This window comes from Lithobates pipiens, unplaced genomic scaffold (assembly GCF_037356315.1).
Source record: "Lithobates pipiens isolate NorthernLeopardFrog02 unplaced genomic scaffold, aLitPip1_a1.2 Scaffold_22, whole genome shotgun sequence".
Lineage (NCBI taxonomy): Eukaryota > Metazoa > Chordata > Amphibia > Anura > Ranidae > Lithobates > Lithobates pipiens.
Window position 1 is genome coordinate 349,922,691 of NW_027507784.1, and position 15,398 is coordinate 349,938,088.

Genomic DNA, 15,398 nt, shown 5'->3' on the forward strand with positions numbered 1-15,398 from the left:
TTGGTGGAAAAGGTTTTATTCTGGAGGAATCTCCGATACAAATCTGTGCCGAGGAATGTGATGATCAGATCCCTCCTATCCTACAGAAGGGGCGGAGTCCATGACAAGTCAGGTGACCAGCTCTGATATCTGACAGAAGGGGGGCGGAGTCCAGGGCAAGTCAGGTGGCCAGCTCTCTGATATCCGACAGAAGGGGGGCGGAGTCCAGGGCAAGTCAGGTGGCCAGCTCTCTGATATCCGACAGAAGTGGGCGGAGTCCAGGGCAAGTCAGGTGACCAGCTCTCTGATATCCGACAAAAGGGGGCGGAGTCCAGGGAAAGCCACACCTCCCAGACCTCCACGCCGATGTTGGGTGTCGGGTCGGCAGGAGAAGCTCCGCTCCTCTCCTCTCCAGTGAAACGCGCTGAGATGAGCCGTAGAGCTCCCCATTCCTCTTCTCTCCGAACACCAAAAGAGATTCCATGCCAGGATTTAGTTTTTTTAGAATAAAAAAAAAAAAAAAACACAAAAGAAAAAAAACCTTTCCTTCCGTGAGTGGAGGGAATAGAAATATCTGACAGTCACATATTGCAGTCTGTTAGCTCCGGCTGATGAAGTCCTGCCCTCTGTGGGGTGGGAGGAGCTTAGCGGGTGAATTGTCGCCCGTCGGCGCGGCCGCTCCGGTTGAAGTGTTTGAAGATCTTCGCTTTGTAGATGGTTTTAGGCTTCTGATAGCCGAATCCCCCTCCCCCGCCGCGCTTCTGGAGCCTCTTCCCTCCGCTGCTGTTCACGTCTGAGAGAAACCGTTCAGGAAAACCAACCGAGAACCGTCCACACCCCTCCCCCAAATATCCAACCAATGAGAGAACCCCCCAAACCTAGGAGTAACCAACCAATGATAGAACCCCCCAAATATCCAACCAATGAGAGAACCCCCCCCCCCAAACCCAGGAATATCCGACCAATGAGAGAAACCCCCCCCCCCCCCCAAACCCAGGAATATCCGACCAATGAGAGAACCCCCCCCCCCCACAAACCCAGGAATATCCGACCAATGAGAGAAACCCCCCCCCCCCAAACCCAGGAATATCCGACCAATGAGAGAACCCCCCCCCAAACCCAGGAATATCCGACCAATGAGAGAAACCCCACCCCCAAACCCAGGAATATCCGCCCAATGAGAGAAACCCCCCCCCCAAACCCAGGAATATCCGACCAATGAGAGAAACCCCCCCCCCCCAAACCCAGGAATATCCGACCAATGAGAGAAACCCCCCCCCCCCCCAAACCCAGGAATATCCGACCAATGAGAGAAACCCCCCCCCCCCCAAACCCAGGAATATCCGACCAATGAGAGAAACCCCCCCCCCCCCCAAACCCAGGAATATCCGACCAATGAGAGAACCCCCCCCCAAACCCAGGAATATCCGACCAATGAGAGAACCCCTCCCCCCCAAACCCAGGAATATCCGACCAATGAGAGAACCCCTCCCCCCCAAACCCAGGAATATCCGACCAATGAGAGAACCCCCCCCCCCAAACCCAGGAATATCCGACCAATGAGAGAACCCCCCCCCCCCCCAAACCCAGGAATATCCGACCAATGAGAGAACCCCCCCCCCCCCAAACCCAGGAATATCCGACCAATGAGAGAACCCCCCCCCCCCCCAAACCCAGGAATATCCGACCAATGAGAGAACCCCCCCCCCCCCCAAACCCAGGAATATCCGACCAATGAGAGAACCCCCCCCCCCCCCCCCCAAACCCAGGAATATCCGACCAATGAGAGAAACGTGGTTCAGGAAAACCAACCGAGAATCGTCCACACCCCCCCAAATATCCAACCAATGAGAGAACACCCGCCCCCCCCCCACCCAGGAATATCTGACCAATGAGAGAACCCCTCAAACCCAGGAGTAACCAACAAGAACCCCCCCAAATATCCAACCAATGAGAGAACCCCCCCAACCCAGGAGTAACAAATGAGAGAACCCCCCCACCCACCCAAGAATATCCAACCAATGAGAGAAACCGGGTTCAGGAAAACCAACTGAGAACCGTCCACAGCCCCCAAATATCCAACCAATGAGAGAACACACACCCCAAAAAAATATTCGACCAATGAGAGACCCACCCACCTCCTCCATCCCAGGAATATCTGCCCAATGAGAGAAACCGGGTTCAGGAAAACCAACCAAGACCCATTCACAACCCCCCAGGCTTTTTTTTTTTAACCCCAAGGCCCTCAAACTGCGGGGCCACAGACCAGAGCCAGGCCCCGTGTGGTGGGCACTGCCATCCTCTGACCACCAGGTGGCACCACAAAGGGAGGAGAGATGAGGACAGGATCCCATGGAGTACTGGGGAGACCCAAGCTGCCCCCTCCCCCCATGAGGTGACAAATCACAACCCCCACCCAGGCCCGTGGAGGGGCAGCTGGCTTCTGTTGCTTGGGGATTGCCAAGTTCAGATACTCACCCAACATATCCTGATGTGATCCCCTCCCCCCACCTTCTCTCTACATCAGGAAGCTGCAGGCTCTCCCGATGTGCCACTAAGCCCGCCCCCTCCTAATGAAGGACCACGTCCCCTGGGATGTGACGTACGTATCCCAGAATTCACCGCGGGTGCCGCGCCCGTCACATAGGCCAACGGCATCCCAGAGGAACACAGATGAGAGGATGGAAAAATCCGGAGAGTTTCTGAGCCAAACAAGCGGGACTCCTCCTCCTGTACCCCAGAAACTACAAGCGGGACGCCTCCTCCTGTACCCCAGAAACTTCCTCCGGCACCCAATAACCTCAGATTGTATCCACGTTTTTGCAAAGCCTCCCCTCCCCCCAGGAACGGCTGCCACATTCTCATACATCTAAAGACTTGTTATAGGGGACTTCCCCGTCCAATCCTCCTGCAGACATAGAACCCAGCAGGCTCTGATTGGCCGTGTCCCTCAAAGGAGAAGGAAGGAATACTCGTATATAAAAGGATACTGAGGTCCACGAATGGTGGGATCCGGAACCCGAAGGACATGCAGACTTTCGGCAGATCCAGCGTGTTGACGTCAAATATCTGCTTGTGTGAGTGCGAGTCGTAGGCCCTGATGTACGCTTTGTACGCTTCCTGAGCGGACTTGTGGAGGTAATAATTCTTCTCTATCAGCTTCTCCAACTGGAGGAAAGAGACCATCAGAGACGGCATAAGACCACACACCCGGAACCCACCAACCAGAGACAAGACACCAATCCGGAACCCACCAACCAGAGAGAAGACACATCCAGAACCCACCAACCAGAGAGAAGACACACCCAGAACCCACCAACCAGAGAGAAGACACACCCGGAACCCACCAACCAGAGAGAAGACACACCCGGAACCCACCAACCAGAGAGACAAGATACAAATCCAGAACCCACCAACCAGAGAGACAAGATACAAATCCAGAACCCACCAACCAGAGAGAAGACAAATCCAGAACCCACCAACCAGAGACAAGACACCAATCCGGAACCCACCAACCAGAGAGAAGACACATCCAGAACCCACCAACCAGAGAGAAGACACACCCGGAGCCCACCAACCAGAGACAAGACACACCCGGAGCCCACCAACCAGAGAGAAGACACACCCGGAGCCCCCCAACCAGAGAGAAGACACACCCGGAGCCCACCAACCAGAGAGAAGACACACCCGGAGCCCACCAACCAGAGAGAAGGCACACCCGGAACCCACCAACCAGAGAAAAAGGCACACCCGGAACCCACCAACCAGAGAAAAAGGCACACCCGGAACCCACCAACCAGAGAAAAAGGCACACCCGGAACCCACCAACCAGAGAAAAAGGCACACCCGGAACCCACCAACCAGAGAAAAAGGCACACCCGGAACCCACCAACCAGAGAAAAAGGCACACCCGGAACCCACCAACCAGAGAAAAAGGCACACCCGGAACCCACCAACCAGAGAAAAAGGCACACCCGGAACCCACCAACCAGAGAAAAGACACACCCGGAACCCACCAACCAGAGAAAAGGCACACCCGGAACCCACCAACCAGAGAAAAGGCACACCCGGAACCCACCAACCAGAGAAAAGACACACCCGGAACCCACCAACCAGAGAAAAGGCACACCCGGAACCCACCAACCAGAGAAAAGGCACACCCGGAACCCACCAACCAGAGAAAAGACACACCCGGAACCCACCAACCAGAGAAAAAAGGCACACCCGGAACCCACCAACCAGACCCAGCGAGAGAAGACAACAACCGGAAACCCACCAACCACTACTACATACCTGTGACTGGATGTCCGAAATCTTACTCCAGGAAAACTCAAACTCGCTCAGCGGGACCTACAGAGAGAGAGATAACATTACGGGGAGTGGAGGATGGGTCTATGTATTCTTCATATTTACCCCCCCCCCCCATGAAAAAACAAAGAGCCGAAAACCCACTACCTTCCTGCAATGAGAAATATCATCTATAGAACATGGACCAAACCCGACACCCCCCCCCCCACATACATACAGAACCCCTCCCCAAGAGAAGAGAAGACTACCCACTTACCTTGGCTTGTTTCAAGAAACGCAGGAATCCCAGCTCCTCCGGCCGGAGAATCAGAAGAGCGTGGCCCCGCCCATCGATCCCACGGGCCGTTCTGCCAACCCGGTGGATGTATTCCTGATAAGAGAAGAATGGAGGTCGTTACACGAGCCCCGACCTACCCTACGTATGACCCCACCCTGTGTACGACTCAAACCCTACCCCCTCCACAATCTGCCCTCCCTACATATGGTCCCCAACCCCCACAAAATCTGCTTTCTCTACCCAGGGCCCTTCCTCCCAATCTTCCCTCCTTATGTCTACCCAAACTCTTCTCCATTTGTGGTTAAGTCCCAATTTGTAATGTGTGACCCCAATCTTCCCTCCAAAAGTGTATACCCAACCCCCCAATCTACCCTCCATATGTGTGTGACCAACCCCCAATCTGCCCACCCTACATGTGACCCAACCCTCTAGGCTCCCTCCATCCCATCCTGGCTGCAAAGTCACCTTGGGGTCATCGGGAGGGTCGTACTGGATAATCCAATCCACCTCCGGGATGTCCAGTCCTCTGGCAGCGACATCAGTACAAAGGAGGATCCCGGAATCCGCATTACAGAACTGGAAGAAGGTGGTGGTACGTTTGGTCTGTTTTTGCTTCCCCTGAGGATGAAGAGGAAGAACGGTCAGAGGGCGGGGGCAAAGATTGATCAGAGGGCGGGGGCAAAGAGCGGGGGGGGGGGGATTGGGGTGAGGAACCAGAGGACGAAGATTAGGAGTGGTGAAGAACGATTAGAGGCACCTCCAGAGGAATGGAGTTCTGGAGGGAGAAGATTCTGGACTCACATGAATGGCCATCACTGGTAAGTCGATGTAGTTCAGGAGCTCATAATGAAACTTCACCGACATGCAGGAGGAGAAGAAAACCATCATCTTCTTCTTCCGATTCTTCTTCAGGAAGGTGAAGAGCAGCAGGAAACGCTTCTCAGAGGAGCACACAACATATCCCTGACATGGGACAGAAGAATAGTGACCACACAAGACCACCCCACACCGTCCTGAACACCCCACAACCTCCTCTACACCTCCCTACCTGCTCCAGGCCATCCACAGTGGCCGTGTCCTTGTTGTCATCCACCCCCACATACAGAGGCTCCTTCTTCAGGGATATCCGGGCCAAGTCCTCCACCTTCCGGGTCTGAGTGGCAGAGAACAGCATCGTCTGCCGGCGTTCTGCAGGAAAAAACATGAGCGTTTCTATGCCGTGACCGTGTATACCAATATGCCCGATGCAAGAGAGAACATACCTGAATTCCACCCTACACCCACCAAAGACCTCCCGAGAATGGACACACCCACCAGAGACCTCCCGAGAATGAACACACCCACCAGAGACCTCCCGAGAATGAACACACCCAACATCCACCCAACACCTACTATAGACCTCCCGAGAATGGACACACCCACCAGAGACCTCCCGAGAATGGACACACCCACCATCCACCCTACACCCACCAGAGGCCTCCTGAGAATGAACACACCCACCCTACACCCACCAGAGACCTCCCGAGAATGGACACACCCACCAGAGACCTCCCGAGAATGAACACACCCACCATCCACCCTACACCCACCAGAGGCCTCCTGAGAATGAACACACCCACCCTACACCCACCAGAGACCTCCCGAGAATGGACACACCCACCAGAGACCTCCCGAGAATGAACACACCCACCATCCACCCTACACCCACCAGAGACCTCCCGAGAATGGACACACCCACCATCCACCCTACACCCACCAGAGGCCTCCTGAGAATGAACACACCCACCCTACACCCCCGAGAATGGACACACCCACAGAGACCTCCCGAGAATGGACACACCCACCATCCCCCCTACACCTACTATAGACCTCCCGAGAATGGACACACCCACCAGAGACCTCCCGAGAATGAACACACCCACCCTACACCCACCAGAGACCTCCCGAGAATGAACACACCCACCATCCACCCTACACCTACTATAGACCTCCCGAGAATGGACACAGCCACCAGAGGCCTCCCGAGAATGGACACAGCCACCAGAGGCCTCCCGAGAATGGACACAGCCACCAGAGGCCTCCCGAGAATGGACACAGCCACCAGAGGCCTCCCGAGAATGGACACAGCCACCAGAGGCCTCCCGAGAATGGACACAGCCACCAGAGGCCTCCCGAGAATGGACACAGCCACCAGAGGCCTCCCGAGAATGGACACAGCCACCAGAGGCCTCCCGAGAATGGACACACCCACCAGAGGCCTCCCGAGAATGGACACAGCCACCGGAGGCCTCCCGAGAATGGACACAGCCACCGGAGGCCTCCCGAGAATGGACACAGCCACCAGAGGCCTCCCGAGAATGGACACAGCCACCAGAGGCCTCCCGAGAATGGACACACCCACCAGAGGCCTCCCGAGAATGGACACACCCACCAGAGGCCTCCCGAGAATGGACACACCCACCAGAGGCCTCCCGAGAATGGACACACCCACCAGAGGCCTCCCGAGAATGGACACACCCAACATCCACCCTATACCTACTATAGACCTCCCGAGAATGGACACACCCACCATCCACCCTACACCCACCAGAGACCTCCCGAGAATGAACACACCCACCATCCACCCTACACCCACCAGAGACCTCCCGAGAATGAACACACCCAACATCCACCCTACACCTACTATAGACCTCCCGAGAATGAACACACCCACCAGAGACCTCCCGAGAATGAACACACCCACCATCCACCCTACACCCACCAGAGACCTCCCGAGAATGAACACACCCAACATCCACCCTACACCTACTATAGACCTCCCGAGAATGAACACCCACCAGAGACCTCCCGAGAATGGACACACCCAACATCCACCCTATACCTACTATAGACCTGCCGAGAATGGACACACCCACCATCCACCCTACACCCACCAGAGACCTCCCGAGAATGAACACACCCACCATCCACCCTACACCTACTATAGACCTCCCGAGAATGGACACAGCCACCAGAGGCCTCCCGAGAATGGACACAGCCACCAGAGGCCTCCCGAGAATGAACACACCCAACATCCACCCTACACCTACTATAGGCCTCCCGAGAATGAACACACCCACCAGAGACCTCCCGAGAATGGACACACCCACCATCCACCCTACACCCACCAGAGACCTCCAGAGAATGAACACACCCAACATCCACCCTACACCTACTATAGACCTCCCGAGAATGAACACACCCACCAGAGACCTCCCGAGAATGGACACACCCAACATCCACCCTATACCTACTATAGACCTGCCGAGAATGGACACACCCACCATCCACCCTACACCCACCAGAGACCTCCCGAGAATGAACACACCCACCATCCACCCTACACCTACTATAGGCCTCCCGAGAATGGACACAGCCACCAGAGGCCTCCCGAGAATGGACACAGCCACCAGAGGCCTCCCGAGAATGGACACAGCCACCAGAGGCCTCCCGAGAATGGACACAGCCACCAGAGGCCTCCCGAGAATGGACACAGCCACCAGAGGCCTCCCGAGAATGGACACAGCCACCAGAGGCCTCCCGAGAATGGACACACCCACCAGAGGCCTCCCGAGAATGGACACACCCACCAGAGGCCTCCCGAGAATGGACACACCCAACATCCACCCTATACCTACTATAGACCTCCCGAGAATGGACACACCCACCATCCACCCTACACCCCACCAGAGACCTCCCGAGAATGAACACACCCACCATCCACCCTACACCCACCAGAGACCTCCCGAGAATGAACACACCCAACATCCACCCTACACCTACTATAGACCTCCCGAGAATGAACACACCCACCAGAGACCTCCCGAGAATGGACACACCCAACATCCACCCTATACCTACTATAGACCTGCCGAGAATGGACACACCCCACCATCCACCCTACACCCACCAGAGACCTCCCGAGAATGAACACACCCACCATCCACCCTACACCTACTATAGACCTCCCGAGAATGAACACACCCAACATCCACCCTATACCTACTATAGACCTGCCGAGAATGGACACACCCACCATCCACCCTACACCCACCAGAGACCTCCCGAGAATGGAACACACCCACCATCCACCCTACACCTACTATAGACCCCCCCCCCAACACCTACTATAGACCTCCCGAGAATGGACACACCCAACAGCCACCCTACACCTACTATAGACCCCCCCCCCCCCCCAACACCTACTATAGACCTCCCGAGAATGGACACACCCAACATCCACCCTACTCCTACCACTGAACCCACAGAATGGACACACCCATCCTACATCAGACCCGACAGTGGACACGCCCACCAGAGCCCTGCGGACACACCCCCTATTGACCAAAGCACCACCTCCATACCCCCAGTATTACAGATTTGGGAGGCACTCACTCGGTAGCAGGCCAATGATCTGTTTCATTTCTTGCTCAAAGCCGACTTCCAGGATTCTATCGGCCTCATCGATCACAAGGCACTGCAGGTTCTTGTACATGAAGCCAGGTGTGTTCTGCGGGAGGAGTGAGACACACTATAAATCTTCTTGTAGCAGACATCAATTTGTACCTCATTGCATAAACATGACCCCATGTAAGATCCCCATCCCCCATCATACATGGCCGCCAGAATTATCCGCCATGCTGCACCACATAACCCAATCAAATGCTGGAGAGACCCCGGCACAGCCAATACCTGCATGTGGTCCAGCAATCTCCCTGGTGTGGCCACAATAATATTGATGCCATTGGCCAGTTTCTGGGCCTCTGCGGAGCGGTTGCTCCCCCCATTATCAGGCCGTAGGTGTGGACATGGTGGGCCATCAGCTCCTTCAGAACGCCGTACGTCTGCATGGCCAGCTCCCTGGTGGGGGACAAGATGAGCACCCCGGTTCCTGCGGAGACAAGAAAATCATTTATCTCTATAGAGACCACAACACCGGACAGGGACCTGTCGGGGGTCACCAATCTGACCACTGAGGATACCAGACAGGGACCGCCCGGGGGAGGGGGGACAATCTGACCACTGAGGATACCAGACAGGCACTAACCTGACCACTGGGAGAGAGACAAGGAGGACCTGTCATGGTGCAGAGCCCGTCCTACACACAGCATATAGTGTACACCTTATATACGGGAGGGTCAGACAATGACCAGAGGCTGGCACCAATCACTGAATGTGGGTGTTACTAGGGAGGCAACAAGGAGGACGATTCCACCCCTCATAATGCCCCCAATGTGTCATCCATGTAATCTTCAGAACACTGAGGATAGATAGATTCCCCCCCCCCCGGGGGGGTGTCACATTCATCTGTTCTATAGATACTGCGACAGGTAGATTCCCCTCCCCCAGGGGGCGGTCTCACCCATACAAGACGGACATTTCCTGGATTCTCACCGTTTCTCGGCATGAACTTCAGTTTGTAGACGAGTTCTATGGTCGGAATCAGGAAGGCCAACGTCTTCCCACTCCCAGTGCGAGCCGCAGCCAGGACGTCTCTGCAACAAGAGGAGAGAGATTCATAGGATTGTGTCACATGACTCGGGAGGAGGAGGGGAGAGGGGAGGAGGGGAGAGGGGCGGAGCTCCTCCGTCTAGGAGCGGTGGGTGGGGACATATAAAACAGACGCACACATTCTCCTCACCTTCCCTCCAGAAGAGGCCGGATGGTTTTATGCTGAATCTCCGTCATGTGAGTGAATCCCATCTCATCGATCGCTCTCAGCGTGTTCTCATTCACCAGACTGGAGAGCGAGGAGAACGACTCCTCCTCAAAGGCTCCTAAAATGTAAATATTTGTCAAATGATTGCAGAGGAGGAGGAGGAGGAGGAGGCAGCGCCGCCACGTGACTGCGGATACGAGGAAAAGGAGGAGGAAGCGCCGCCACGTGACTGCGGATACGAGGAAAAGGAGGAGGAAGCGCCGCCACGTGACTGCGGATACGAGGAAAAGGAGGAGGAAGCGCCGCCACGTGACTGCGGGTATGAGAAGGAGGGAGCACCGCCGCGTGGACTGCAGATACGAGGAGGAGGAGAAGGAGGCAGCGTCGCCACGTGACTGCGGATACGAGGAGGAGAAGAAGGAGGTAGCGTCGCCACGTGACTGCGGATACGAGGAGGAGAAGAAGGAGGTAGCGTCGCCACGTGACTGCGGATACGAGGAGGAGAAGAAGGAGGTAGCGTCGCCACGTGACTGCGGATACGAGGAGGAGAAGAAGGAGGCAGCGTCGCCACGTGACTGCGGATACGAGGAGGAGAAGGAGGCAGCGTCGCCACGTGACTGCGGATACGAGGAGGAGAAGGAGGGAGCGCCGCCACGTGACTGCGGATACGAGGAGAAGGAGGGAGCGCCGCCACGTGACTGCGGATACGAGGAGAAGGAGGGAGCGCCGCCACGTGACTGCGGATACGAGGAGAAGGAGGGAGCGCCGCCACGTGACTGCGGATACGAGGAGAAGGAGGGAGCGCCGCCACGTGACTGCGGATACGAGGAGAAGGAGGGAGCGCCGCCACGTGACTGCAGATACTAGGAGAAGGAGGGAGTGCCACCACGTGACTGCAGATACGAAGAGGAGATGGAGGGAGCGCCGCCACGTGACTGCGGATACAAGGAAGAGGAGGAGGGAGCGCAACCACGTGACTGCGGATACGAGGAAGAAGGAGCGCCGCCACGCTGCGGATACAAGGAAGAGGAGGAGGGAGCGCCGCCACGTGACTGCGGATACAAGGAAGAGGAGGAGGGAGCGCCGCCACGTGACTGCGGATACAAGGAAGAGGAGGAGGGAGCGCCGCCACGTGACTGCGGATACAAGGAAGAGGAGGAGGGAGCGCCGCCACGTGACTGCGGATACAAGGAAGAGGAGGAGGGAGCGCCGCCACGTGACTGCGGATACAAGGAAGAGGAGGAGGGAGCGCCGCCACGTGACTGCGGATACAAGGAAGAGGAGGAGGGAGCGCCGCCACGTGACTTCGGATACAAGGAAGAGGAGGAGGGAGCGCCGCCACGTGACTGCGGATACAAGGAAGAGGAGGAGGGAGCGCCGCCACGTGACTGCGGATACGAGGAAGAGGAGGAGGAGGGAGCGCCGCCACGTGACTGCGGATACGAGGAAGAGGAGGAGGAGGAGGGAGCGCCGCCACGTGACTGCGGATATGAGGAGGAATGCGCACAGCTGAATCTATACCAGTACCTGTCAGGCCCATCGGTAAACTCGGCTCCTCTTCATCATCATCATCCTCCTCCTTCCCAGAATTAACCCCTGCGTCGTCTTTATCCTTGGCATCTGCATTCATCTCCGATTCCTCTTCATTCTTCGCTCTCTTGACATCTAGGAGAAAAGATAAAAATATCAGGAACAGAACAGAGAAAGGACTATTATATGCTCCACCCCCGAGTAATACCAGACAGGACCGCAGTATATGCTCCACCCCCGAGTAATACCAGACAGGGCCGCATTATATGCTCCACCCCCGAGTAATACCAGACAGGACTGCAGTATATGCTCCGCCCCCGAGTAATACAAGACAGGACCGCAGGATATGCTCCACCCCAGAGTAATACGAGACAATACTGTATAAAAGAACAGGATTTTTGACTTACCACAGGATCCTTTTCTTGGAGCACCTACAGAACACAGGAGGAGTATTCAGCTACATTGGGTTATACTGCTGCCTTCTGGAGATTGGACACTAACAAGAGCTGGGCAGCCCAGTTTAGCCCCTCCCACTCCCAGCATGCCTCAGTTTTGTAGCAAGCAAAGTGCGGAGTGGATTGCAAGAAAACAGGGGAGGGGCCCAGAGTCCCGTAATGTTCTCCAAGAAATATATATTATACAGAAAGTCAAATGGCATTTAGTCACATTACAGGACACAGGATGGGGGGTACAGCTACATTGAGAAGTCCAAAAAACATCCAACTGAGGGGGGTGGGACAAAAGGAAATGGAATGTTGGGTTTAACCTTCTGGAGTTTCTTTATATTATGACAGGGATGTCCCAAAGCACCGAATATAAAGGGGGGGGGGGGGGGGGGGGGTCGAGGGCAACAAGCCAATTGTCCAAAACACCTAAATCAGAACAGGGTAGTCCCTCACTGACCAAAGATGGAGTCCTCAGCGACTCGAATATCCACCATTACTCAGATTGGTGGAAATTTTCATCTAAGACCATAAACTTGAGAAATAAGCTGACGGATATACGGAGACGGGAGATATGAAGCTGTGTGGCCCTTCTTGGGCCCTCAGGAAGCACAAAAAGGGATCTGACTGACGAAGAGCAGCAAAGGACTTCAGGTCACACCCTACAGCACCAACCACATCCAATGTATGGAGAGCCTTGTGCCCCAGAGGTGTAGGACAGAAAGAAGGTCAATGTCCTGGATTAAACCAACCAAAAGAAGAAACCAACCTCACTACAAAGAAAAGGAAGGCGGAGGCCGTAGACCCATCTTGTGGTGGAGTACAAAGAACGGTTCCTTATAGAATCTGAGCAACCAATTTCCAAACTCTGCCAAGAAAAACTAGAGGGGGGGGGTTATGCCTGGTGGGCATTTTTGTCCCATCTTTTTTGTGCCAGCGTCAAATCCCCTGAAGGTGACAACATGACCTATCATAATGGAGATAGAAGACCTATGTTACAGAAGGTATAATAAAGAAAGCTAAAATACCCACGAAAAAAAAAAAAACACAGGGTAACAGAGCACAAAAGAGCCGACTGACAACCTTATAACTGAAGCTGACCTCGGACGGGACCTGAACATCCACTACATGGCAGAACTTGGTGAATGTGGCAACATACAGACGCCGGATGCTGTGAAGTCTGAGAGGCACCGAGCCGACCAACCAGAGCTCTCCGACTGGAGGAATCACTTATCAGCTCCAGAGACTTTCCAAATCCACCGGGTGGTGGAAGGAGAAGCGGCTGCCCCCTACGGAGACCTTCAGCCGAGAGGTTCCAGTACATCCAGACAATGGAGGGAAACCTCCTGAGGGCGTCCCGGAACAGGACAGAGAAGGGAGAAGAACGTTATGGAGAAGGTGAAAGGAAGAAGAACACACATTAGGAACAAATAAGATCCTCAATCTGGTTTGTGTGTAGAATGGAAAGGGTTGGAACAGACGAGTCCCTTCATAGAAGGGATGGAAAAGAGGACGACACACGGAGGAGGAACCTACAGAACCAGGTTGGTGTCCCCATTTCACATGCAGAGGACCTTTTAATGAGGAGCGAGGCTGAAATGTGACCCCATGATGGTACTTGAGGTCAAATGTTTATCCAGACCAGCCTGGAGAAGAGACGGGTCCTCCAGTACTTCCTGGAGAGGAGATTCTCGCTTCCATGAGCAGGGGTTGACAAATTTGCTTTGAAGTTAGGAGCCAGATAGAGATTAGAGATAGAGATTAGAGATATTATTTTAGAGTGGTATGGATTGTCAGCTCCCGGGGTAAGGCCACTCATTTCACCCCCTATCCCTAACTCACAATGGAGCACCCAGTCAATAACTCCATTGAAACGCTGTTACATCAGGGTTATGGGCTGACCAGAAAGAGAGTAAGGCTGGCAACAGATGGAACTGGTTAGCTTAGGCAGGTGGCACTGGTTTGGGACTGACAGATGGTACTGGTTGCCACTGGCAGGCACATGGCACTGGCAGGTGGCACTGGTTGATGGTTGCAGATGGCATTGGTTGGCGGTGACACTCGGCACTGATTTGCGGCAGCACTGGTTGGTGATCGCAAGTGGCACTGGCGGATGGCACTGATAGGTGCCACTGATTGGCGGTGGCACTGGTCGGTGGTGGCAGGTGGCACTGATGTGACTGTACAATCTATATGTAAAGCGCTGCGTAGATTGACGGCGATATACAAGCACCAGAAATATAAATACAATATTTGTTTCGGGGGGACAATTTCTTCTGAGTTTTGGCATTAAAATTTTTTTTTTGGGGGGTTAACAAAACACATCACAGTATATACAGATTCTGGTCCCTGTGGTCAGTACCCCCCCCCCCACCCCCGACAAGTGCTGCTGTCCCCTCCGCTCTCCCCCCTCCCCCGCCTGTCACCTCCACCCCCATTCATAGAAGAAAAAATAAAAATGTCAGAACTGTCAGTCAGACCCTCCATTAGAGGTCGGCACGCTATGGAAGGCGTTTTATAAAAATGAGCGTTCTAAATACCGAATCTGCGCCGTCTTCAGGCCGGTCACGTGACTCGCGGCCGCTTTACAGCTCAGAGGCAGAGCTTCTGCAGAGGAGACGGGCGGACACGTGATCTACCCCCCCATCCCCCACGTATCCCCCCCCTCCAAACAACATATCCCCCTCTATCCCTCCCCCACCACCAATGTATCCCCTCTTGTCCCTCCCCACCAACGTATCCCCCTCTCCACCCCCCCTTTCCCACCAACAATGAATACCCCCTCCAACAAGGTATTTTCCCCACCCCCTGACCCTAATTTGCTTCATTTGCGCTGCAGCCTGACACTGCTCTCCAGTATTTCATACATTGAACAGTATGTGTGCCCCCCTTCCCGCAGGCGTTCAGGGGCCACATCTGAGGCCCTCTACAGCTCATAAGTTGCCAACCACTTATCTAAGCAGTATGTGAAGGTTTTCTGTGGCCCCTCATAAGCAATGAAGTCTGTAGGAGCCGCCCATGGGGAGAGCCGCCATCTTACCTGCACTGCCATCCTCTGTCACCATCTTCCTTTTCTTCTTCTTCTTCCTCTTGGTGGGGGAGGGCTGGGGGTTCTCCTCATCGCCTCCACTGACTGCGGCTGGCTGCGGGATGTCGCTGATCT

The 15,398-nt window shown here is 54.9% G+C and overlaps 1 protein-coding gene across 1 annotated transcript; it reads right to left on the minus strand.

Annotated features, from left to right (window-relative positions):
- Nucleotides 1-15,398, minus strand: DDX18 (DEAD-box helicase 18; the record flags this gene model as incomplete). Its single annotated transcript, XM_077449771.1, is given in 14 exon segments — nt 1-772; nt 2,970-3,147; nt 4,273-4,329; nt 4,544-4,657; nt 5,030-5,182; nt 5,366-5,527; nt 5,613-5,752; nt 8,999-9,113; nt 9,296-9,381; nt 9,384-9,494; nt 9,998-10,098; nt 10,245-10,380; nt 11,790-11,927; nt 15,276-15,398. Coding segments are annotated over 14 exon segments (1,763 nt in total), but the record flags the coding sequence as incomplete, so codon positions are not given.